The following is a 26,188-nucleotide window of genomic DNA, read 5'->3' on the forward strand; positions in this document are numbered from 1 at the left end:
AAAGCCTTCAGTACAGAGATAGCTTCACCCCTAGCCTGCCTACTGCTGGTCAGGGAATAAGGGTAGAGAATGTTGGAGGATTTTTCTGAGGGGAGTTGCTCCTTTTGACTGAATGTCCACACTGGATCCCAGACCATCACTGGTTCTGTACCCATCCTGAGGATAAACAGAGTAGTTCGCTCTCCCAGAGGCTTCACCAGCACAAGATTCATTGGAGAAGTAGAAAACGGTGTCAAATTGCTGCTGGGAGCAGCTAATTCACCTTTTGTTCATGAAGAGAAATAAACCATGGATAGGAGGAAGCTCAGGGCACTTTGTCTCCATTACAGGGGTTCCGAATCACTGGGTTTCAATGGTGTTTGGAACAAATAGATTTTCACTGGAAATTAAATGATGTGACTTCAGCAGCCAGAGGTAGGTGAGGTGACAGGGGATGGGTCCATCTCATCTCACCAGCCCAGCACATCTCGCTCTTGAAAACAAATCAATTGTGGATGAATCAAAAAGCATGAATGCCTGTCAGGGTTCAAGGCCTTGAGAGTGAAATGTGGAAGGGAAGAAGATGAGTTTTCTGGCTCGGCTCTGTCTTTCCAGTCAGTTTGCTCTCAGTTACAATTCTCTCCGGAGCACAAGGCAGACTCTAAGAGGAGACCAAATAGTTTTGTCTTTCTGCAAAATTTGGCAGGGGGAATTTCCCATGTTTTCCCAGAATTATGTACGGGCTCCTACGGTAATTATGTCTCCATTTTTGAGGAGTTTGGAGTAATTATGTCCCAATGTTAAAAGCTTCCAAATAATATGAGTACATCTGAAAAATAGTAAAATCCTGCTGTTATATAGCACTTCTCAACTGCAGATCACTGAGCACTTTTTTACAGCGGGGGAAACTGAGGTAACAGAAACTTGCTTAAGGTCACTCAGCACGGGTGGAGCAGAGCTGGAATAAAACCCAGGCCCCCTGAGTCCAAGACCAGTGGACCACACTGCCTCTCCTGTCAAATTGACATGACCTCTGTTTCATGTTTACATCCTGCTTCTGCTTTGTTTTCCTTTGAAACACAGAATAGCAAACAGGGATATTGGTCTCCATTCACTAAGTCATGTGGTATGAATCTTTCTTTTTAAGACCCAAAATCCCTGAAAAGCTCCTGTACACCCTCTGGCACAATAGAATGAAATCTTGCAATTTAATAACATATACAATACAGCTGTCTAGGAAAGCAGAACACAGAAAAATATCCCCCAGCTGCACACTTGTGAAGTGTTGTGAGTGCCTTGTATTTGGAAAGGCTGCCCGGTGGCTATATCAGTCTAAACGTTAGCTCTCCTTTGCCAGCAGTTGCTAGGATCACATCATTTAGTAGCATACAACCTCCCTTGCCATGCTTTGTCTTGGAACTTTCAACCCGGTGTCCGAGCTCAGTTCCAATGACTGACGGTCTGTCTGTCTCCTGCATTTTCAGTCAGCTGTTTCCCATCTGTGCTTCTTGTTCTAAACTGTCCTGCAGCATTGCTCCAAGCTTTTAAACAGCTGCCATCTTCTGCCCCTGAGGTAACTGGGTTTCAGTGGTGGGTGTAGGAACACAGAAGTTAAAGATGGAAAGGTCATCTTGTTCATGCAGCCTAAGGCCAATACAGATCAGTTCCCTAAAGTTTATTTGCCAATGCATTGGCCAGTCTAGGCTTTGGCAACAGGCTTCCACCACTTTTCTTAAAGTATTCCACAGTCTCATGGATTCATCGTGGCAAAGTGATCCCTGAATATATGGGGCCAGGTCTCCAGCTGATGTGTATCAGTGTTTATCAGCTCTATTGACATCAATGGAGTTACACCAGTTTTCACCAGTCAGAGATCTGGCCCAACATCTGTAGAGCATTTTGGGGAGCTTATGGGTTTTAAAGGTGCTCTGGAAATATAAGACATTGTCTCCATCTGGAAGCCTGAAGTGAACATATAAAAATAATGTGGTTGAAATGGCACCTACATACCAAGGTAGCTGGTGCCTTATAAATACCTTGCTGGACTAGAATGGGACAAAGGAACTGCCATGCTGGACCATGGTTCATCTAGTCCAAGAATGGCCAGTACTAGACTTTGGGGGTAATACCATAACTTGTGCACAACAAAATACTATGGCTCCTGCTAGGTCACATGATGCTGGAGTCCCTGTCTCCAGCCCCAGCTCCTGATTCCTCCTTTATTGCTTACATTCCTCGCCACTAGGAGAAGGCATGGCAGTTGGAAGTGGCATTTCATGTGATGGCCAGGGGATAGGGGCAAAGAGAAAGGGAGAACAGAAGACCCGGACGGGAGGAGGTAAGAGACAGGGAACACAAAGGGAAATAAATGAAATTAAAGAGGGAAGCAATCCACAAAATGGGGGAGTAAAGATAGATGGATATGCCCAAGCACCAAAGCAAGTGAGGCAGTGATGGACAGAAAGTGCATTACATCACCAAAGGAGTGCAGACTCCAGGAGGAACAGACAAGAGCCCTTATCTTGCTCTGTAGTTGGGTGAGATGTCAGCTCTGTCTGGAAGAATGCAGCTTTCTTTCCCTTGCAAGTATTTAATATCCCTGCCAGAACAAAGGGGGGATTGTTTCCATTGCTGAGTCACATGATAGTGTCATTGTTACAGGACATTTGTTTTTTTTCCACATCTGTGTGTCACTTACAGAGAAATATTTTCTTCAAGAGCTGTAGCTAAGATTTAAGATATATTGTTCCCTTTCTGATCCTTATCTGACCAGGATATAGGAGCCCCCCTCCCCCATCCACCAGCATGCAAATTGGAGAGGGGGCCATTGGAGCCTGTTGTTGGATCCATAGAAATGCCTAGCAAACAGATTGGAGCTTTAAAATGGCTAGTCCAGCAAGCCCAACCCCAGCTCCCTTTGGACTCGGAATTAAAAGTGAGCCAAGATCACCATCTGCTATCTACCTCAGTCTAACTGACAGAGTCTAACCAGCAGTTAAGACAAGGCAGGTTGTGCTCCAGATAGCTCTAAAGGACCAAGTTAAAGCCCAAAGCTGTCCTCTGTGCTTTAACGCAACCAGGTAGGTACATTATAAAGTACAACTTGACTTGTCTACACTGGAGTTTTAGAAGGTGCGAGTTAAATTCAGCTAACTACCATGATCTAAAAATGCCTCTTCAAATCCTAAGCAAGACAAGTTTCAGAGCAGCAGCTGTGTTAGTCTGTATTCGCATCCGATGAAGTGAGCTGTAACTCATGAAAGCTTATGCTCAAATAAATTGGTTAGTCTCTAAGGTGCCACAAGTCCTCCTTTCCTTTAAACAAGACAAGACCTTTGTGGCAGGGTTAAAAACAGCAGTGTAGACATACGGGCTCAGGCTGGGCCCCGGACTCTGAAACCTGACGAGGGGGGACAGTCCAGCTGCCTGGGCTCCACGGGTGCTGCAACCGTTTTTATAGTGCGGGTGCTGAGAGCCACTGAGCCAAACTGCAAACCTGTGTCCGATGGAAACCGCTTCAAGCCAGAGGGTCCTGCCACATCCCCAGCACCCGTAGTTCCAGCACCTATTCTGGGCTCCAGCCTGAGCCCAAATGTCTACACTGCCATTTTTAGCACTGTAACATAAACCCCACAAGCCCAAATCAGTTGCTCCGGGCTCCGAGACTCACTGCCATGGGGTTTTTTTGCTGTATAGACATACCGTTAGCCTGCAGAAATTAGCCCTTCTTAAGGGCTGCAGTGCTGTAGGGCCTTGGAGAGTGAAGGGTGATGGGGAAACAAAAAGGATTATTAGATTCTCACCCCAAAACCTGCTGTGCTAAGATAACAGTGTGTTGTGTCCGCCTGGCTGAAAGCACCAGCTCCGGCCCATGACCCCCAGAGGTGATGAGAGCTCTGCACTTGCACTGAAGTCAATGGGGACTGATAGTGTCGAGCACTCTGTGTACCAGGGAGCACTGAGGAGGTCAATTAGTCTTAAACAAGATCTCCTTGCGCCTGCTCTTCACAGCAGACACTGTGGGTGCCAACAGTGGCTGAAGCTTGCAGGGTTAAGGTGGGGGACTGTGGCTGACAGGGAGTTTTCTCCGCATTAGCTTGTGTTTTGTATTTAGTGAGCGATTGCATAAGAGGAAGGAAGGAAACGAGCGTGGAGCAGTCAGTGTTCCTGTCCCGTGTGTCAACTGCACAAAGCTGCTGAGAGAGTCAAAGGAAGTGGTGCATTCTTGCCCGGGGAGGGGTGAGAGGCCACAGTGAGAGTTGAGGTCAGAACTCTGTGCATTCTGTGAAATCTTGGGGAGGCAAATTATCAGCAATGGGAGGGAAGCTGGGAGCTGACATACAGCAGAGCAGACCATCTAGCTTGATATCCCTCCTCCTGCCAAGCCAGAGCAGATTACCAGTAGGTCCAGACTGTTGCATCGAGGATGTATAGTCTATTATATGGCCTTGTCCAGTGGCAAACACCTGCCTGATGCTACCGGGGAATGAGAATAATAAATACCAGGCATAACCTCTACCAAATTCTGCTCTCCGTTAGAGCTGGCGAGCTTTGCTGTTTTGGGACCTGCTAGGAGAGGGCTTCACGTTTTTCAAGAAGTTTAACTTTGATGAAAAATCTTCCCCTTGAATTTTTTTTTCATTTTTCGACAAGTTCTAGAGTCAATAATTCAAGCCACAAATTCCCTTGAAAAAAGCTTTGGCAGCATCAGTGCCCAAAGCTCTAATTCACAATGGTGTAACTAACTGCAGCTTCAGATTATTACCGTGGGTTTGTTTTTCTTTTTTTAGAACATAAGAAGGGCCATAGTGGGTAAGACCAAAGGTCCATCTAGCCCAGTATCCTGTCTGTTGACAGTGGCCAATGCCAGGTGACCCAGAGGGAATGAACAGAACAGGTAATCATCAAGTGATCCATCTCCTGTTGCCCATTCCCAGCCTCTGGCAAACGGAGCCTATGGACACCATCCTGACTAATAGCTGTTGATGGACCTATCGTCCATGAACTTATCTAGTTCTTTTTTGAACCCTGTTATAGTTTTGGCCTTTACAACATCCTCTGGCAAGGAGTTCCACAGGTTGGCTGTGTGTTGTGTGAAGAAATACTTGCTTGTGTTTGTTTTGTAAGGGATTACTCAATGACCATCACCCACACTCCCAAGAAGGGATCATCACCAAGGTCTAACTCTGGACCAATGTGCAAATCTCTATTGACTGAGCTAAAAGACTAACTCCATTAGTTTGCAGCAGTACCAGACTATTATCCTATATGTGATCCAGCTTCCAGAAGGGCACATGACACAAACTTAAGGCTCCAAGATTGAGTTTAATTTTATTGAGAGCTAGTAAATGAGGGGGCCCTTCCTCAGATGTCTGACTACTTAAATGCATCCCGTCTATTAACAGTGAAAAGGAAAAATAAATACAGAGTAGCTGAATGCCCCAAGGAACCAGATTACAAACCTCAGCCTCCTGCTTTCCTGCACAGAGCTGGGGAATTTTAATCATTTCACAAGTTGTAAAATCCCAAGCTCGCTGTTTCCTGGAGCAGGTTTTGAAGAAGCTGGGTGGGAAAGGGAGGTGGGTGCCCAGTAAAACAGGAAGCCCAGCCTGGGAGAAGAGAAATGTGACATCTGCTTGCAGTGGTTTCACTCTGGTGCATGAAGCTGACATGCTGAGGACATGTGTGTGTGCGGTCAGTAGGGAACTCTGGAGAAAGGAGAGGGTTGTGAAAGGGTCTCATTTGCTCTGTGGCACAGGAGTCACAAAAGTCCAGCAACCTGATTGTTTAAGTTTAGGGCAGGAAACAGATGCTGCCTGACTGAGGAAAATAGTCGTATTTTGCAACATCCATGCCAGGAATGGTGTGGGAAGAGGAGGTGTATTACACTGACAGTCATTTGGGCAGGTGCAGCTCAGAGGGCTTCAGTGGAGTTGCACCCGTGTGTACCAATGGTGAGGTTGGCCCAAAGAGACTGCTTGGTTTTATTTCTTCTTTGAATAGCTGGGCAGCTGACACTGCTTCTTTTCTATCCCCACATGTGCGACTGATGCGTGGGTTTTAAATCCTCATTTGCACTGCCCTATTTACGTAAAAGAATAAATGGACACAAATCAGATGTCAAGAATTATAACATTCATAAACCAGTTGGAGAACACTTCAATCTCTCTGATCACTCGATTACAGACCTAAAAGTCGCAATATTACAACAAAAAGACTTCAAAAACAGACTCCAAGGAGAGACTGCTGAATTGGAATTAATTTGCAAACTGGATACAGTTAAGTTAAGCTTGAATAGAGACTGGGAGTGGATGGGTCATTACACAAAGTAAAACTATTTCCCCATGTTTAGTTCCCCCGCACCCCACCCGCCACTGTTCCTCAGACGTTCTTGTCAACTGCTGGAAATGGCCCACCTTGATTATTACTACAAAAGGTTTTTTTCCCCCCACTCTCCTGCTGGTAATAGCTCACCTTACCTGATCACTCTCGTTACAGTGTGTATGGTAACACCCATTGTTTCATGTTCTGTGTGTATATAAATCTCCCCACTGTATTTTCCACTGAATCCGATGAAGGGAGCTGTAGCTCACGAAAGCTTATGCTCAAAGAAATTGGTTAGTCTCTAAGGTGCCACAAGTCCTCCTTTTCTTTTAACAATAGGGTAGGCACTGTTTACATACATCAGAAGAGAAAGCCCTGGTCCCGAAGGGCTTTCACCCTAAGAAAACGTATAGATCTATTATACCTCTATTAAATTCTATAGATTGGTTCAAATGAAACCCTAGAGAAAGAGTATCAGTCTCTGTTGCATACTGTGGGACTTTTCCATAAGGGTAGGCGCTGCTGCAATAAGAAACATGCAGTAAGAATCCATCCGCAAGGCATCCTTGTGCAATTCAGAGCGGCTAAGCCTCGTTCCAGTGTATCCCCACCTTTCTAGCTCCGATGTTGGACTCCACTCAGTTCTGTTTCACTCATCAGCCACCTTCTCGCCTTTTAACTCTGAAAGGAGAAATCCAATAAGGCCAGGATTGGACTTTTGTAACATTCTCTAGTGGCTTCACATGCAGAGCGATGTTCGCTCTTTGGCAAAATACCAGGACAATTCTTTGTAGCTTCACTGCCTTAAGGAGCAGCTGCCTTAAATAGAATTGAGAAGACAAAAGGGAGCACTCTGAAAGGAAGGACCGGTAGGGAGGGGAAAATGACATCTAGGGCCAAAGTCAGCCCTGGTGACAACCTGCTGGAGTCCACAGGCAACACCCTGGCAGAATTTTGGCCTGATATGATCGAGGTCGAAAGGGTGGATTTTATTATTTTCCATCACATGTCTCCGAATTGCTAATTCTTCTAATTTATTTGTATTACTGTAATGCCTCAGAGCCCCAGGCACAGAGCAGGACCTCATTGTGTCAGGTGCTGTACAAACACAGAACAAAACCACGTCCCTTCCCCAAAGCACTGATGATCTAAATGCAAGAGGAGAGGACAGGGGGAGGACAACGGACAGGCAGGGGCAGCACGAAGAGACAGAACTGGTTAGTATGATAAGCAGCAGTCCCAGCCCACCAGCAATCTAACCATTGGCCAGGCATCACAGCAAAGGGAACCTTTGAAGATTTAATTGTCACGTTAGATACTGAACACTCATGAAAGGGGAGGACTAACTGAACAGGTCTGACTCTTTATACCATAATTCCCTCTGCTAGCACTGGTGTTAATCAACTCACGAAACTCAACGGAGACATTGTCTCTCCAGGGTGGTTTGATTCAGGAAAGTGCTGCCATCTTATGGCTGTTTTTCAGAAAATTTCCCCATAACCCTTTTTTTTTTAATTTATTTTAACTCATTCTTTTTCCACCCCTGGATCAACAGTGAGCTTAACAGCAGCTTTGGATGGACTGATGGAAAGTAGCCTCACGCTGTATAGTTCACGGCTGAGATTCTTCAAAACTACCTAAGGGATCTGGAGGCCCAACTCTCATTACGTGTCCAAATCCCCTAGAAAGCTTTGAAAATCTCAGCCCATATTACTAGCTGTGTAGCGTCATGCTGGCCACTGATTAGCAAGTCTAAGCAATATGCAGGGTCTGGAATTTGGGGCCAACTTTTCAAAGTGCTGTCTAAATTTTGGAGGACGAACTTTTGATATCTAGGCCCCGGATAATGAAGTGCTGAGAACCTGCATCTCCTGTTGACAGCACTGGACTGGTGCTCAGCAGCTTTCAAAATCCAGCCTAAATTGGTGCTTTAGTGTCCAGTCTCAAGCTGAGCTCCAAAAAACTGAGGCACCCAAATCAGTGACTACTTGTGAAAATGTAAATCCTAATATAGTGGGCACCGTCCTTTAGAGACCAAAGATTCTCCTACATCCAGGGCTCAGCAACCAGTGAGACGAGGTAAACCAGGCTTCCAGGGATCTCTGCGTCCAGGACAATTGGAGCAAACACTTTGTAGGAGCTGGGCCTCAGCATTCCAGACTGTATGTTTCAGATTACATCCCATCCCAGACCTCGTTCCTTCTGACAATCCGCCTGTCTGAGGTATTTGTGGAGCACACAGTGCTTTGATAGATGGGCATTGAACTGGACACAGAGTTTATAAGCATGTTGATTAAAAATGTTTTAGAAACAAATAATCTTTACTATCTTTCAATCATTTTGCATCAATGCCACTGCTCATTACATTGAAACTAGAGATGGATCTGGCTCCAGGCCAGAACAGAGAGCAGCTTCCTTCTTTTTCTCTCCTTTCATGGATGTGCTTATGTGTGAACCAGTGGTAAAGCTTGACTTGCTCAAGTATGTATGTGTGTGTGGGGGGGGAGGGGGGGGAGAAGGGGATGCAAAGGGACATCAGGGTTTTAAGTTTCCTAATAGATGTCATATATCTTGACTTTAGTAAGGCTTTGAATACTGTCTCAAATGACCACCTCATAAACAAACTAGAGAAATATAGCCGAGATGAACCTAGTGTAAAGTGGATGCACGACTGGCTGGAAAACCTCACTTTGAGAGTAGTTTTCAATGGTTCCTCACTCACCTTGTCTCTCTAATATCCTGGGGCCGACATACAACAACACAGCATACAAGAAAACTATTTGTGTGAGACTTGATTAAACAAGACCACCCGAGGGGTCAGTCGGAGACATTCGTAGTTCTGCGGTCATTGACCCTGTCCCCAGAAGGAGCTGAGAGTTGGCTGGGGTGGGATGTGGGGAAGTAGCACCTGTTTACACAGGAGTTCTAGATCCTAGTGTCTTCAAACACTAGCCAAAAATACATGAGCTTCAGGAACCTGTGACAAGGCAGAAGGAAAGTGAGTGGGACTTATTCTTGTAGCTCATAAATCAACAAACCTTTAACTCAGGCTTGGGTAAGTAGTAACGCCTCCACTCAAAGACTGATCTGACTCCAGCCCACCAATCTTCATTATCTATTGGCTTCTAAAATGCTTCTCTCTGCATTGCAGCTCCATGCGTGTGAAGGGGGCTTCCTACCAGGTATCTGCTAGATTTGGAAGCAGTTACAGACAGTCTGATAAAGTTATCTCTTAACCCTATCTTGCTGCAGAGCAGCTTGGTACAGGCTTGCACGATGTCATGGCCTCCGGCTGACTGATCTCAACACAAAAACACCACTCTCCCCCACTAGCCTAGAATGCCATCCAGGTTGGGCTGAGCTTGCTGGGAGCACAGGAATCGCCTGACTGTATCTATATGTTGCGTACATAATAACCTCCCAGATACTCCCCAGCAAGCTGGAAGCCAGAGGTAGCAGGTGGGACGTGAATGAGGCAGTTGTTACACCACGCACTGGGCTGGGTCAGCAACAGCCAGGAACAAATTTGGGATGGCTACATCCAAATACACAAGCCTCTCTTGCCCAAGCTAAAAGACCTGGCTCCGTTAGCCAGAGTTGCAGCAGGCTCATAAATCATAAGCCGTGCATGAATTGCTGGCTTGAGAAGGCTAGCCCCCAACCCCACCCCTTCCGCACTGTCCCCCTGCCGCAGGAGGCCAGAGGCCCCCCCATCACGGCTGCTGGCCCATGCCCCAGGCTAATGCCCCTAGCCCCGGTGTGCTGGAAGGGCGGGCAGCACAGCCCCAGCCCCAGCCCCCTCCTCCCCCCGCATCCCCAGAGTGCTGGGAGGACGGTGCGGCTCCAGCACCAACCCCAGCCTGAGCCAGGGCCATGGCACAGGGGAAGAGCCACCCGCAGAGCAAGAAGCAGGAGGGGGCTGGGGGCGGAGCCATGCCTGGCTGTTTGGGGAGGCTCAGCCTCCCCCAGCCTCTAATACCCACCGCCCATGCTCCTCAACCTCAGCTGAGCCATCAGTCGAGGAAAATAGATCACCACACTGCGTAGGTGTGGGTTCTAGTGTTACTTATATTAACATTCATGTCCATGTATTGAATACTGTCCCCACATTTTCAGCATTCAGCTTGGCAAGGGTTTTGGAACTAACAATGCTGAACTCTTTTGAGGCAGTTGCTGTGGAGATCTGGGAAGCTGGAGAGGAACCAGTTGTGGTTTATGGTGACCAGGGAGTGGATTTGGATTGTGAGTAAAGCACATTAGCTGGCTCTCCGGTGGAACACTGCACATTTCCACTGAATGCATCCGATGAAGTGAGCTGTAGCTTATGCTCAAATAAATTTGTTAGTCTCTAAGGTGCCACAAGTACTCCTGTTCTTATTGCTGACAACGTTACTCTGAACCCGAAGAATGCAATTGAACGTTATGGGGCCCCCCGCTCAGAGCAATTGTTTCAAGCTGTCTGCAGACTCAGGAAGATGTTTGGTTCATATTTTCAAGGGTTTCTTCTCTGCCGTAAGCACCATTTTTTCAATGGAAAGTGAGATTTTGTAACACTATTCTGTGGAAGATGATGGATTCCATGTCATATTCTGCTGCCATGGAATACACAGGGCCACACAGAAAACACTTTTTAAACTAGAGATGGGCCTGAACCAAAACCCAGTCCAAATACACCTGAATCAGTTTGGGATGGAAGGAAGAGTGTGTGTTAAGAATCCAAGTGTTGTAGAAGGGCCCTATTTTAATAGTGGGCTGAACTGAACAAATTCTGTGAGTAAGGTAACCACTGGGAAAGTAAAATGTTTCTTTCCAGGAGACATTTCTCTCTCTTCTGCCCTGTGCTTGCACCTATGATAAGTTGGTAAAAACTTGCACTCGTTACTAACCTGGCCCAGATTTGAGCTGATGGCCTAGAGAAGAAAGATTCCATATCCAATTATTGGTATCTGGACCCATTAGCCTACCACCTTGGCCACAGTAACCAAGAATGTACAAATAACTGCTAGTCCAGACAGTGGGATTTAGAAAAGCATGGCTTAGTCTGAGCTATTTCCTACCACTCTAGCTACTCCCATATCATTAGGCCTGGTGTACATTACAAAGTTATGTCAACATAAGTGTTAGGGTTCCCCCAAGACCTCTTTCACTCAGTTCCCCAATAACTGAATTAAACTCCAGTCTTCTCACTCAGATTTCTCTATCTGGCACACAGCAAAGCTATGCTGAGTTGATTAGACTTATATCCACCCCCTATGCTTGAGTCTCATCAACTCAGCGTAGCTTTGCTGTATGCCAAATAAAGAAACCAGCAAGTTATCTTGCATCAACCTATTTGTGCACATGTCTACATCCACATTTGTCTCCGTCTGATGTAAGAGAGACAGTAACACCACCTCCTCAAATGGCACTGAGCCATGGTCAACCTAATGAGGTCAATGTAGTGAGAGTGTAGGCATTGCATGACCGATGTAGCCCCTAATAGTCCTCCGGCAATTGTCCCATAATGCCTAGCAGTGACTGCTCTGGTCAGAAACATGAACTCCACTGCCCAGGGGTCATGGGGACCAGAAGCCATTCCACACCCCACTCTAACGCCCCTGTGTATTTTTGAAATGCCTTTTCCCGATTGCCCACCTTGGTGAGCATGCCCAGCTGTTCCTTGGTTGTGTGCGACTGCCCAACCCACCGTGCCGGCTCCCTACGCTACACGCACTCCGGTCAGGATCTCCTGGGCCTACGGGGAGAAGGCACAGCTACGGACCAGCTGCAGAAATGTGGACTTTTACAAACAGATTGCACTGGGAGGCAGGCTGAGGGGTACAACAGGGACCAGCAGCAGTGCCACGTGACAGCGAAGGAAGTGCGGCAACATGCCACGAGGCCAGGGAAGCCAACAGTCCACCTGGTGCTGAGCTGCAGACCTGTGCTTTTACAACAAGCTGCATGCCGCACTTGGCAGAGACGTCACAAGCAGCACCACACCAACCACTGTGGATCCCTCCATGGGGCCCGAGACAGAGACCCCTGCCATTAACATCAAGGAGAAAGGGGGTATTCCCGTGTGACTCACTGCTGCTCCACCACGCATTGCCAGCATTTCCCAAAAGACAGGGTGCTGGATGGTGGTGAGTCGCATACTGGGATACCACCTACCCCAGGTGCACCGCACCATACACTGACACGAGCATTCCTGATCAGTACGCACAAAGCCAGTGCAAGGAGCCAAGTGTGCACACACACAAGTAACACACTAGCTGCAGCAGCTTTATCAGCTCTCAGAAGTTGCATCAACCAAAGTATGTAGTGTAGATATGGCTTAGTGAGGCTCTTCTTGTTATTAATCATGTTTGTCACAGGAGTGCCTAAGGACCAGCCAAGAATGGGGCCTCTTGTGTCAGGTGTTGTACAGACAGAATTACACCGTAGTAGCTAGTCCCTTCCCCGAAGCACTTACAAGCTAAATAGACCAGCGAGCCAGGGGGTGGGGGAAGGTGCAGAATGCACCAGGAGCATGAACAACGTGATGGCAGCAAACAGCATATCAGCTCCACAAGATTTTACATTTTGGAGTGAGTTTACTAAGGAGGGAATCAGCTACATGCAAAGAAAAGGGAAGGGAAGGAGCATGAAGGGGACAGGACAGGCAAGAAGAGGGTCGGAGGGGTAGTTAGTTGTGGGGTGAAGCTAAGGTGAAGAGACTGTGAGGCCTGGAGCAAACAGCCGTTCAGCAGAGGGCAGAGAAAACTCAATCAGAACTGTAGAAAGTTCTCAGAACCTGCCTGGCTGGTTCTGCTCCCACCGGCTGGACTCTGGCTGGCTTCTTTCTGCAGTTTTCCCCCCAGGCCACATGGCAGAGGTTAGGGGAGGCACCTCCTAGTGGCCCCAGCTTGAGGGGGTCTCCTCTGTAGAGTTCTGGATCCAGGAGAGTGTCCAGAGGATGGGGTGTTCTTAGCTGGGCTCCATTATATCTGCTCCCCGCTAGTGCAGCAGTCCTTGTGGTTCTATTCAGTGTGGGGGGTGGGGGAATTCAGTCTGAGTGACAGGTGCTGGGAGTCTCATGCTGCCAGTACTAAAATGTCCTCACAATTTCTAAACATTATCGATAAAAATTTCCTAACTCAGAAAAGTGTTGCATCAGCAGGTGGAATTCTACACTAGACCTAGTCTTGACACATAATGAGGAATTGCTCACAGACCTAAAAATGCCCAGGGGTTGATCACATTTGTTGTGTGCAAACAGAAATAAAGTCCATACCAGTAATATATCAACTTGGTGCTTTAAAAGAGCCAATTTCACAAAGCTGAAAACAATTATGAGGCAAATCAAGTGGGAGAAGATTTGAACAGAAAAATGTGAATGATAATTGGGAAGTATTTCATAATATTTTACTAGATACCCCAAAGTACACCATCTCAAGGTCGAGAGAGGTGACTACGATGTTAAAAAAATCAACCAACCCCCCCCCCAACAATATATTACACATAGGAAAAAGGAGAAGTTGATGCCAATGAATATAAAGCAATGAATATATATTAGAAGTTTGGAATGATAGAAAATTGACAAGGGAAACAGAAGGACACAGAGAGAAATCTAGGGCCTGAAGAGTAAAGGAAAATGAGGAGTCTTTTAAGTATATTAGGACAAAAAGAATCCTAATAATGGTATTGGTCTGTTATTAGATGGAAATAGAAGACCTGTTAGTGAAAAAGCAGAAGCGTTCAATACATTTTCTGTTCTGTATTTAGGAAAAGCCTGACAACGTATTCATATCAGATGACAGTGATGATAGACTTTTCATTGCAACAGTAATTCAGGAGGACGTTACACAGCAGCTATTATAAGTTTAGACAGTTTGACATTTTTAAAAATCAGCAGGTCTGGCTAACTCGTACCTGAGAGTTTTAAAAGAGATAGCCAAGGAGCGCACTGGATCATTAATGCTGATTTTCAATAAATCTTCAGCAACCTGGTTGGTTCACAGTCTATCCCACATGTGCACACGTCTATCCCTATCAATCTGCTGAATGCAGCATACAATAACAGGAGACAAGGTTGTTCTCAGCAGGCAAAGAGGAGCGTGGGTTTGTCCGTACTCAGTTTTACTTATAGCGGGGTAGGTGAGTGAAACATATATCTATGCTGCCCACCAGGGCTGGGGAAAACTGTTCCAGTTGAAATTGCTGCTTCTTCTGCGGACAGCTGGACATGGGAATTTCTGCAGATTTGGATGCTTGCTGTGTTTATTTATAAGCTAATTCCTAGCATGCACTCCTTGCCCTCAGCTTTCTCATTGCCAGACTAGAATCCACACTCTAGGAGCACATGGATAGTATGTGTAGATGACATGTGCTTTGACTTCTTGTATGTGTTCATTGCAAGCCAGACCTGTGTCTTTGAATGAGGCTTATTCTCAGCATAAGTAGTTTCTGGTATGGCTCCGCACTCTACAAGGGCCTAATCCTAAATCTATTGATGTCAAAATGGAAAGGATATGACTGGGGTTCACTAGGGACTTGCTCCATTGGCTTTGGTGGGCTGTAGACCAGACCCCTAGCAAACCTCAGTCACATCCCAATGCAGCAGATAACAGCCAGATTAATGATCATCATGTCTACTGTAATTTTACAGAGTTTTTCTCTGACTTGCACCTGGGTCAATGAGGAGTGATGCCACTGATTTCAGTGAGGTTACACTCAGGATAAATGTGGCCCAGTGTCTGTTTTTACTGAGCACACTGTGCAGAAGTAACTTTGTTTTTTCATTTTAATTTTCCCCGAGTTGTCTTATCACTTAAGATCCTGGGTTCATTTCACTTCCACATCATGGGTTCTGGGGCCAAGCTATGTCAGCTTCGAGACAACAGACATTTAAGGAAGTGAACACTATACATGTTGCCTTCCAAAGATTATGTTTCATTCCATTCTTTTTATTATAGTATCGTTTATTATTTACATTAGGAAGATAAAGTTACTCCCCGATGAGTGAGCAATATAATATAGACCATTACAACGCAAGCAGTTAAAGGTCAGGCATGGTAGTGGGATTAGAGGGCACTGGAAAGGACATCAGGGGTGGACCCTGAAATAACAGTGTCACTTGGGCTGGATTTCTGTTTTTTACAGGACACTTCTGGAACCCGGATAAAAGTTTGGAATTTACGATGGTTTTCATCTTCCCATTCTGCCTTTCTTCTGTGGTTTCTGTTTGCCTGTTCTGGGGTAGCATGTGTCTATCTGTATGTCTGAGTACCCAGTTACCATGAAATACAAATTTAAGGGTCACACAAATGCTTTCCCATAACAAACTCAGATATTTTCAGCTTAGTGTAGTTATTCTCTCTCTCTCTCTCTCTCCCTCCCCTAATTCCCTGCTGCCTTTTCCCATCACTTCTTTCCTCTATCCATGAACAGTGCTGGCTCATTCTTCAGCAGTTTCATGGTGGGGAGACCTTTCTGCACCTACACACCATGCTGATAGGTGCAAACTAAGAACTGAAAGAACTATGCGTTGCTCTCTGAATATGAGGAGGCTTGAACTCATTCTGATATCTAGCACTAATGAATGCCACAGCTCAGGGCCTTCCATTGAAAGGCTTTGCCTCTACATCATGACAGGACCATCCTAGTCACAGCAGTGCTCCACGGTGCACAGCTGTCTCAGAAGGTCAGCAGTGCTGGTAGGGGGATCTCCAAGATTGCTGGGCCCCCCCGGCCCATTCAGAGCTTTAGTTGAAGATTAACACACCAGGAGCTGAAAGTCAAGTGGGGAGCTGAAATCAGACATTCTGGTGACTTCCTCTTAACTGCCTCACTTCCTAAGAAGAATAGAAATTGCTTATCTAGAATCAGATGTGGTTAACTGACATTGGTAAGTCTAAAGAAAAAAAAAGTTCACAGCTTTAAAATAGTGTCACTGGGGAGTGACAACAGCTAGAGCAAGTGAAGGCAGGTGGGTTTTTGGCTGGGTTGCTACAAGATTTCTGACCACTTCAAAATAAATTGCCAGAGTACTCAAAGGATATTGAAGGAACCACAGAGATGTTCTGGCATTAACAAGGAGAAATCACAAGGGAGGATCATGTGGCATAGACATCCAGGTACAATTTACCCTTGTGCAATGCTAAAGAGGGGTGACAGCCAGTTAACTGCATGATTCCATGGTGACAAAGTTCTGCACAGTTCTGTAGTTATTGTGAGGAAAGTCACTGGGAGAGCTGAGTTTTGGTGCCATTGTGGAAGAAAAATCCCACTCAAGGTTGTTCCTGTTGGCGTCTTCCTCCTTTCTTCCTGCCCTTGAGCCTGCAGAGGAGGCACCCTGCTCTTCACCATGACAAACAGCAGCTTGACTCTAAGCAGCCTGGATGCAGTTTACATCACCATCGAGTTCGTTATTGGGATATCGGCGACCCTGGGCAACATCCTGGTCATCTGGGTGGTGAAGCTGAACCCAGCTTTTCAGACGAATACCTTCTACCTCATCGTCTCCTTGGCACTGGCCGATATAGCTGTGGGCATCCTTGTCATGCCGCTGGCCATCGTGGTGAGCCTGGGAGTCGTAATCCACTTCTACTCCTGCCTCTTCATGTGCTGCCTGCTGGTGGTTTTCACTAATGCCTCCATCCTGTCTCTCCTGGCTATCGCGATCGACAGGTACCTGAGAGTGAAGCTGCCCACTAGGTGAGTCAGTCTGTTTAGGTTGTTGCATTTTCAAGTTATTGTTCATATTACATGGGGGGGTTCTGTTAATGCTCTAATGCTCCTCCTGGTCGCCACACCCCAGCTCAGACCTGGAGGCATGCTCCCCCGTCTCCCCCAGTGCTCATACCCCCATCTCACACCAACCCTGCAACACCTATGTTTTACTCCACCCTGCCTCAGGGTTGGAGGATAGACTAAACGACCTCTTGAGATCCCTTCCAGCCCTACATAGCATTGGCCTGCTAAATCCAGGGTTGTGAGTTCAATCCTTGAGGGGGCCATTTAGGGATCTGGGGCAAAAATTGGGGATTGATCCTGCTTTGAGCAGGGGGTTGGACCAGATGACCTCCTGAGGTCCCTTCCAACCCGGATAGTCTATGATTCTGTGATACATTTCTATGGTTCTGTGATGACAAATGCTCCCTGCTTCCCCATCTATTTGAAGTGGCTTCTAATCAGGCAAGTTTCTGAAGCAGTAAACTCACTTTAAATGTATGTTCCAAAAAGAGTAAGATTATCTCTTTGTAAAATCAATTTAAGAGCAGTTCTTTGGGGGGCAGGGACTATCTCGTAGCTCTGTGTTTGTGCAACTAGCACAATGAAGTCCTGATCCGTGTTTGGGGCCCCTAAGTGCTACCACAATATAAAAAATAAGTATTAATTATTTAATTGCCTATAGGGATCAGAGAGCTGCTGGGATCTTGGTGAAACATGATTTCATTCTTCAATCATTTTGTTGGGTGTATAGCCTGATTTTTATATTATTTCTGTGTTTGTTTATTTTGGGGCTAGTCACTTCAAATACTCCCGTCAATGTCAGCACTGGATCAAAATGAGAAAGGGGCATAGAGTGAACAGCAAGTTCTAATAAGAGGATTTTATAAAAAACACACCTTTTTTCTATAACTTGAGTGGCCAAGTGCAGGCATAAAACACTCCCCCCTCTCCCCCACCAAAAAAAAGAAAAAGAAAAAAGCCCACCAAACCCAAAAACCGTGGCACAGGGGCAGACAGTACACAGTCCTGGTGTAGTAACTGGGTCCACAAATTTACCTTAATTGTGAAGTCAACTGTAAGGAACGAGTGAAAGTTCATAAACAAATTTTTTTATGAACTGTAACAACATATGTTGATGGGAAAAGGTGCAAAAGGGAGACAGAAAAACTGCACAAGTCTAAACTAAAAAACCTACAGATATAATTAAGGACTGTGTTAAGATTATGCCTGGTAAACAAGAGAAGTGTGGGACCAGTAATCAATGAACCAAAACTAGTGGGTCAGAAATTAGGTCTAACAGATGGACAAGATGATGAGGGGATAGGCTATTCCACCCACCACTCTTGTTGGAGATCCTTAAAAGAAGAGACATTGGGGGGAAAGCTGGCTACTGTGATGCTGTCTAACTAAAAGATGAAAGAAGTGTTAGGAGTAAGCTTCACTGTGACGACTACCTGCCCTGCAGTCTCCTGGGTCCCCGGACTTCCTTCATCCTAATCCTCACAAATGTCGTGACCAGATCGGGCCATGAGAGAGGGACCCAGATAACGTTGCCTCCTCTATCAGCTCTGACTAAATCCTGAACACTGTCTAGGATGTGAGACTTTGTCACCCCTCACCACTCCCCAAGATGTCCTTTTCCTTCCACATCCTTATTTCTTCTCTTTCCCATGTTTCTTCTTTTGTCTTCTGTCTAAGAGTCTGGCCCAACCAGCCAAGACTGTCTATTTTACAACACTGGTGTAAGCCTATGACCAGAAAGAGGCAGCTAAAAGCCCTCAAAAGACCAACACTGGTACGAGTTTTCTGGGTTTCGGAGTGGCTGATCAGACTGCGTGCTAGGCCTGGGTTTTTTCCAGCGGTGAGAGTCAATGCTAGAGAGAGAAGTTCCATTTTCTATCTTTGCCATTCTTTTCTTTCCCCCTTTGTGCGTGTTCGTTTTGTTTTGTCCTCTGGGAAGTGAGACTGAAGTTTAACAGCAGCATCTATGACAGGTCCAGCCCATCTTAACTAATGTCTTCTCTTTTCCCTAAAGGACAGTTATTACCATCTAAGACACTGTCAAATGGGAAGGGGGAAAGGAGTTCTTTCAAAACTCTCTCCAGCGAAAGGGAAAGGGTTTAAAAGACTTTCCATAGTGCCAGGTTTCAGAGTAACAGCCGTGTTAGTCTGTATTCGCAAAACCTGGATTTCTGCTGGAAATGGCCCACCTTGATTTTCTCACACACACCCCCACCCCCATACACACACAAACTCACTCTCCTGCTAGTAATAGCTCATCCAAACTGACCAGCAGGATAGTGAGTTTGTGTGTGTGGTTTTTGGGAGGGGGGTGAGGGGGTGAGAGAACCTGGATTTGTGCAGGAAATGGCCCAACTTGATTATCATGCACATTGTGTAGAGAGTTGTCACTTTGGATGGGCTATCACCAGCAGGAGAGTGAATTTGTGTGGGGGGGTGGAGGGTGAGAAAACCTGGATTTGTGCTGGAAATGGCCCAACCTGATGATCACTTTAGATAAGGTATTACCAGCAGGACAGTGGGGTGGGAGGAGGTATTGTTTCATATTCTCTGTGTGTATATAAAGTCTGCTGCAGTTTCCACAGTATGCATCCGATGAAGTGAGCTGTAGCTCACGAAAGCTCATGCTCAAATAAATTGGTTAGTCTCTAAGGTGCCACAAGTACTCCTTTTCTTTTTCCATAGTGCATTTGCCATGATGCTAAGTAGGCTGAGGTCTCTGTTTACCAAACCCTGAACCTTGTTTAATGTTGGGCAGTGACTGGGTCAATTTAAATCTTTAACTCTTTGGGTTTGTTTTTTCCCATCTAAATTAATAGAGCGGGCCATATTTCTATGAGCAAAGGCCCTACATTAAAAGATAACCAGGAGCAGAGGAATAGTATAGTCTGGCGGAATAGTGTAAATTACAATATGAATGGACAGGTCCTTAAAGGAAAGCTGGAAAGTAGCAGAATCAGCCGCTGGCAATGGCAATCATATCCTTGCCTCAAACATGCTGAGATCAGCACCAGACCAGAAATGTGGCCATCCAAAGCAGGCCAAATGGTAAGAGACAGACTTGGTTAAAACCAGTTAATCATTCCACATATGGTACAAAGTACCTGCAATAAGATACCTTGTCCAAAAGACAGCTGAGCACTCAAGTCAGCCACAAATGAACCTACAGCCCTTGAAGGCATGAATTCTTGGATGTTGCTTCACTGTCACTAAAGAATCACATCTAACTGGGGTGGTGTTTTTCAGGTACAGAATAATCACCACAAAGAGAAGAATTTGGGTGGCTCTTGGGATTTGCTGGCTTCTGTCCTTGCTGACAGGATTTGTCCCCATGTTCGGATGGAATCAAAGGACTAACACAAAAAGGGCCAGTGAACTCAAGTGCAAATTCACCTCTGTGATGAGAATGGATTACATGGTATATTTCAGCTTCTTCGCCTGGATCCTCATCCCTATGATCCTCATGTGTGCTCTGTATATTGAGATCTTCTACATTATCCGGACAAAGCTAAGTCAAAGTGCAACAAACATGAATGCAGCAAGAGTGTTTTATGGGAAGGAGTTCAAGGCGGCCAAATCTTTGGCCCTCGTCCTCTTCTTGTTTGCTATCTGTTGGCTGCCTTTGTCCATTCTAAACTGTATCCTCTATTTCTGTCCCAAATGTCATATCCCATCGCCTCTGTTGTACGTGAGCATTCTGCTGTCTCACTCCAATTCGGTCATGAACCCCATTGTCTATGCTTGCAAGATAAAGAAGTTCAAAGATACTTATATTCTTATTTTAAGAGCCTGTGTTCTGTGCACGAGTCCAAAGCTGGTCAGTCCTAGCATGGAGCAAACATCAGACTGCGACCCAGCGACCCCTTGATGCCAACTGGCAGAAGGTCCAGGGGGCACACACAGGATTTTACAGGGGTTCCCTGGGTCACATATATGCATAATAATTCACCAAAGGATGGCAAATGAGGTCTCTACCAAGAGCCAGTAGCCCACTGGTCATCATAACCACGGCAATATGAATGGATGGATAATATTTAAGGAGTTATGTATCTATATCGAAAATAATGTTCTTAAGGTCTTGGAGTTAAAGCAGGTCACATACCTTGGAAATGTTCCTTTCAGGCAAGTGGTAATATCTCCCTGTCTAATCATTTGTGTATTGTGTAGTGCGCAATGTATGCCTCACAATGTATGCCTATTTGCATATTGAGCCAGGTGCTAATTAAGAGACTGTGAAAATCTACAAGAGAGGAAATCTACAGGAAGAAAAAACAGCAGGAGAGTGTCCTGCTTATGAATAAAGACAAATGATTGTTTGGGGTATATCTTGGTGTGCAAAGGGACACACTGAAACCTTCACCTTGGAAGCAAACTGACAGCATGCATATCTCACGCAAGGGGTGGGAGGGTGTCACAGCCAGCCTAGCTAGAAAGTGCTGCAAGGATTTTAGATGAGCAATACTCTACTAGCCGTGAGAGTATCTTGTTAATTAAGTCTAGGCTCTAGAATGCATGCTATGATTTTATTCTTTATGGAACCATTTGTTTCCAATACTTCTACTTGCTTCTACTCAAATTGTTATGCTTTGTTAAATAATCTTGTATTTGATTTAACTATAAACAAATCTCAGTGCTGTGTGTTCAGCGGAGTGGTGCTCTGAAGTGGGACTGGTAAACTGGCTTGTACCATTTCTTTGGAAGCAGCAAATCTGTGAATACTGTGAGTGTCCAGTGGCACAAGGGCTTGTCACTCCAGGGAGATGCTCAGAGGTTGGAGTGTGCCTATTGCTAACCTGCAGAATGACAGCGGGGCCTGCAAGGCCTAGAGCGGAGTGATTATGTTGCCCATGGCCAGTGGAGTTGGGGAGCTGACCCCCAGCAGGCACAGAGAAGGCGTCCTCATGCTAAGGGCAGATGGTAGCAAGGTGCCTCAGAGTCCTGGGTACTCCCAGCAAGAATCACACAAAGCAGTGGTCATAAATCAAGAATGGCAATTGAATTATCTGGGTAAATTATATCCACATAACGTAAACAGACTGATAACCCTGCGCATTAACAGGCTCTGGGAGAAATATATGCTCTGAATATTCTGCTCATTCATTCTACACATGCTGGAAAGAAAGGCTTCACCAGAAATACAAAGGTAGCAGGATTAGTAGAATCTAGTCCAAACTCAGCCATGTTTTTCTAAAGCACATTGTCTGCACCAGCGATTAGCTTATGGGTTTTAAGGCCAAAAGGAATCATTATGAGTATCTAGTCTGGCCTCCTGCATAACACAGGCCATAGAACCTCATCCAGTGATTCCGATAACCAGCCTATAGCTTGTGGTTGAGCTAGAGCGTTGACTTGTTTTGGTATTTTTAGAAAGATTTCCGGTCTTGATTCAAAGATGTGAACTTTTCATGATGAGGTAATGACTTTGTCTACTGATAAATGAGATATAGATCCTTTTGCCTCTAGTTCATCAGCTCAGATCTGTCCCAGGACAGCAATGAAAAGCAGTTATATTATTAACTATTGTTTACAGGTATCCTGGGATAGATTTGAGCTGGTCAACTAGATTTATTATCTTCTGATCATAAGTCCAACCACTGAGTGGTTGACAGTGGAACGTCCTCCCCACTCAGCTTTCTGCTATCCTCTCCATTTCCCTTTCAGTGCTGCTGCAGGTCTAGTGCTTTTATCCAGACACTCCTTCCCACTTTTTGCCACAGTTACACCTATGCATCTGATGCCTTTTCAGTACCTTGTGAGAACTGGGTTCCAGCACATTCACTGGAAGACAGGTGTCTGCAGCACCAAACCTCACTCTCAGCTGGGCCCCTTGGTGGCAGTCTCCGCAGAGAGGACCAAAGGCTGAACGGGCTATGGAGGCTAAACTCCTCTTAGCCCTACAAGGAGTTCCTGTCAATGGGCAGCCATTTATCAACTTGGAATTCACTTAACCCTCCCCCACAAAAAATAAATAAATCCCAGAACCACACTATAGTGGACGTGTCCTGTTGAGACATACCACTCCAGACAATAACAGGCAGCATTGGTGGTGGTGGTGGGGAAGATAACAAAATATGCCACAGGGACACAATATACCAGTTCTTTCATGGGAATACCAGTGAGTTAGCACAGCTGTAGGTACAGCTTTTATAATTTCAAAAGTCAGTAAAGAGATTCCCGGTGCATGTTTTGTCTTTCACATTTTCTCATAAGGGTATTGACCAGAGTCAGTTGGAAAAGATGTTAGGTGTTGTCAAGGTTCCTTCCCCACTCTGAACTCTAGGGTACAGATGTGGGGACCTGCATGAAAACCTCCTAAGCTTACTTTTACCAGCTTAGGTTAAAACTTCCCCAAGGTACAAACTATTTTACCCTTTGCCCTTGAACTTCCACTGCCACCACCAAACGTTTATCTGGGTTTATTTATTAGGAAAGCGTTCTTTGGAAACATCTTTCCCCCAAAAATCCTCCCAACCCTTGCACCCCACTTCCTGGGGAAGGTTTGGTAAAAATCCTCACCAATTTGCATAGGTGACCATAGACCCAAACCCTTGGATCTTAAGAACAATGAAAAAGCATTCAGTTTCTGAAAAGAAGGATTTTAATAGAAGTAAAAAGTAAAAAAGAATCACCTCTATAAGATCAGGATGGTAAATACCTTACAGGGTAATTAGATTCAAAGCATAGAGAATCCCTCGAGGCAAAACCTCAAGTTACAAAAAGACACACAGACAGGAATATCCATTCTATTCCGCACAACTTAATTTCTCCGCCATTTAAAGAAATCATAATCTAACACATATCTAGCTAGATTACTTACTAAATTCTAAGACTCCATTACTGTTCTGTCCCCGGCAAAAGCATCACACAGACAGACACAGACCCTTTGCTTTTCCCTCCCCCGAGCTTTTGAAAGTATCTTGTCTCCTCATTGGTCATTTTGGTCAGGTGCCAGCAAGGTTATCCTAGCTTCTTAACCCTTTACAGGTGAGAGGATTTTTCCTTTGGCCAGAAGGGATTATAAAGGGGTTTACCCTTCCCTTTATATTTATGACAGGTGTGTATTCCTGTTTTCCAAAATACAGTACTTAGCAGCCTGGGCATATCCTGACTGAATAATATTTGAAGAGAGGCGTGTTGTGTTGTCTGACCCAGGAACTCCTGAATTTTAATCACAGCTTTGGCAGTGGCTTCTCTTTCAACCAGTCACTAAACTACTCTCACAATTTTGCCATCTGTCAAATGGAGAAAATAATTATATCACAGGGTGTCATAACTATTACTTAATGTTTGTAAAGGGTCTTGAAGACAGAAAGCTGCTCAGCAATATATCTCAAGCCTGCTGTTGTATTTTTGTTCATCTTTATATTTTAGCTACCGATATGTTTGGAGTCCAGCAAAAAAAGTAAGTTGAGTAAAAGGAAAACTTATGGGAATCGGAGAGAAGGCCACATAGCTCTTTGAATGCATCTCCAACTGATTGCTGAATAGTTCTCAGTAGTTGCATTGTTCCCTAATTGCCCTGCCTGTCCCTGAGAACTTTCATTCATACCTGGCTCTCTCTCAACACTGGATTCAGTCTCTAAGGTGCCACAAGTCCTCCTTTTCTTTTTGCGGCTACAGACTAACATGGCTGCTACTCTGAAACTGGATTCAGTGTTACCTCATGTGGTTTGACCAGACGCTGACTGTCCTTCTGTCTCTCCATTTTTGAAACATCGCTGTGAAGCATCCTGAGTGTTTGTGGAAAGTGGGATGAACTAGTGCAGGGGTAGTCAATTATTTTTTGTCAAGGTCCAAATTTCTCGGTTAAGGTATAGTCAAGGTCCAGACTCCAGAGAAGAAAAAAATAATAGTGATGATATTAATAAGTAAATAAAAAGATTTCAGGGTCCTTTCGAAAGCATCTGGCGGTCTGGGTTTGGCCCATGGTCCACCTACTGACTACCCCTGAACTAGAGTGATTGTGTCAGAGAAACCAGAGGAATAGAGAACTGAAAACCAACTGCAACCACACACACAAGACAAAGCTCCAGACACAGTTTCAGACTAATACCCGAAAAAGAGGAAGCCAGGGCAGTGATGAAAGAATGAAACTCAAACTTCCACTTATCAGAGTAGCTGATGGAAACAAAACTTTGCTTTAAGTATTAAGTGAAATACACTGTTGCAAACAAAAGAGACTTTGGGAAAAAACAGGGAAAGTTAATTTTGCTCTAGGGTTGAAAACCGCATAGCCACACTGAACAAGCTTGTGATTGAGACACTAGACTAGGATCTGGAAGATCTACATTCAATTCCTCCATCTACCTCAGGTCCCCTTTTGAAAAATGGAAATTTCTCCCTCTTTTTAGGGGTCTTTTCTTTTTGGACTGCAAACTCTTTAATGCCAAGCACACTGGAGCCCTGATCTCTGCTGGTGCGGCTAGGCACTACCGTAATACATATAAGAGCAGTTCTTATACCCTGATCACTGGAGCATGGCAGGGCATGGACACAGTAGAATGATTAGCCAGCCATGCTCACGTTCTTTCAATTTTTCTAATATTTTAAAAAAATCCAAAGTCAAATACATAGAGAACAAAGAGTGGGTGCAATACGGTGTGAACTCGCACATTCTGAATGTCTCAAAGGAGTATGAAGGGGGCCTCCTACCTGCAATTGCCTTAGAGGATTCTAGGCTATAGCTTCTGCCATTTTACAAACAAGAAGTTGTGATAAGTCACAGCAGGCTGAAATTGGCCAATGTCCTTGTTAAAACGGGATATAGCTCTGATGGCTGAAGTATCACAGCTAATCAAATTGCAACACTGACTTCTAATCCAAGGGGCATCTGCCTTGTGTGCCTCCAAATCATACTAACTTTCTCTAGAGGTCTGACATTTAAGTTAGCATGAACTCCACCCACTGTCCTTCCCCAGGTAATCAGAGAAAGCAGCCTGAGTAGATTGTCAGCTTTTGGGGCACGGGGCTCTTTGTCCCGTGTTTGGGTAGCACCTAGCACCGCAAGAATGCAAATAATAATAATAGTCTCGAGACCCTTTCAAACCACATCTTGACTAGAACAAGTTCCAGCTGATAAACTACATTAAATACCAGTAGTTGATTGGTAGCATCTGCTGTTTCCAGTAAGCATAGCAGAGAGTGGAAATAGGATGTAGGAGCCAGGCTT

At 45.2% G+C, this 26,188-nt stretch overlaps 2 protein-coding genes across 2 annotated transcripts in view; one reads left to right on the top strand and one right to left on the bottom strand.

The window, feature by feature from the left end:
- Positions 1-6,813: 6,813 nt before the first annotated feature.
- Positions 6,814-26,188, bottom strand: part of LOC311510874 (uncharacterized protein) — a 32,554-nt gene continuing 13,179 nt past the window's right edge. Inside the window, exon 5 of the mRNA XM_084610929.1 lies at positions 6,814-6,984. Within this exon, the coding sequence (XP_084467055.1) occupies positions 6,979-6,984 (6 nt within the window). The 3' untranslated portion in view covers positions 6,814-6,978. The remainder of the gene's footprint in view (positions 6,985-26,188) is intronic.
- Positions 16,284-21,451, top strand: ADORA3 (adenosine A3 receptor). The gene is made up of 2 exons (XM_084611573.1): positions 16,284-16,980; positions 20,266-21,451. Exons 1-2 carry the CDS (start codon positions 16,631-16,633, stop codon positions 20,885-20,887), a joined length of 972 nt encoding a protein of 323 aa, XP_084467699.1. The 5' UTR covers positions 16,284-16,630; the 3' UTR covers positions 20,888-21,451.

This window comes from Lepidochelys olivacea, assembly GCF_965140295.1.
Source record: "Lepidochelys olivacea isolate rLepOli2 genome assembly, chromosome: 21".
Classification (NCBI taxonomy): Eukaryota; Metazoa; Chordata; order Testudines; family Cheloniidae; genus Lepidochelys; species Lepidochelys olivacea.

What these genes read in the sequence shown, in the direction of transcription:
- ADORA3 (XM_084611573.1), top strand. Translation starts at nt 16,631, where the DNA reads ATGACAAACAGCAGCTTGACTCTAAGCAGCCTGGATGCAGTTTACATC. An exon ending in AGAGTGAAGCTGCCCACTAG is followed by an intron (nt 16,981 to 20,265) that starts GTGAGTCAGTCT and finishes GGTGTTTTTCAG; the next exon opens with GTACAGAATAATCACCACAA.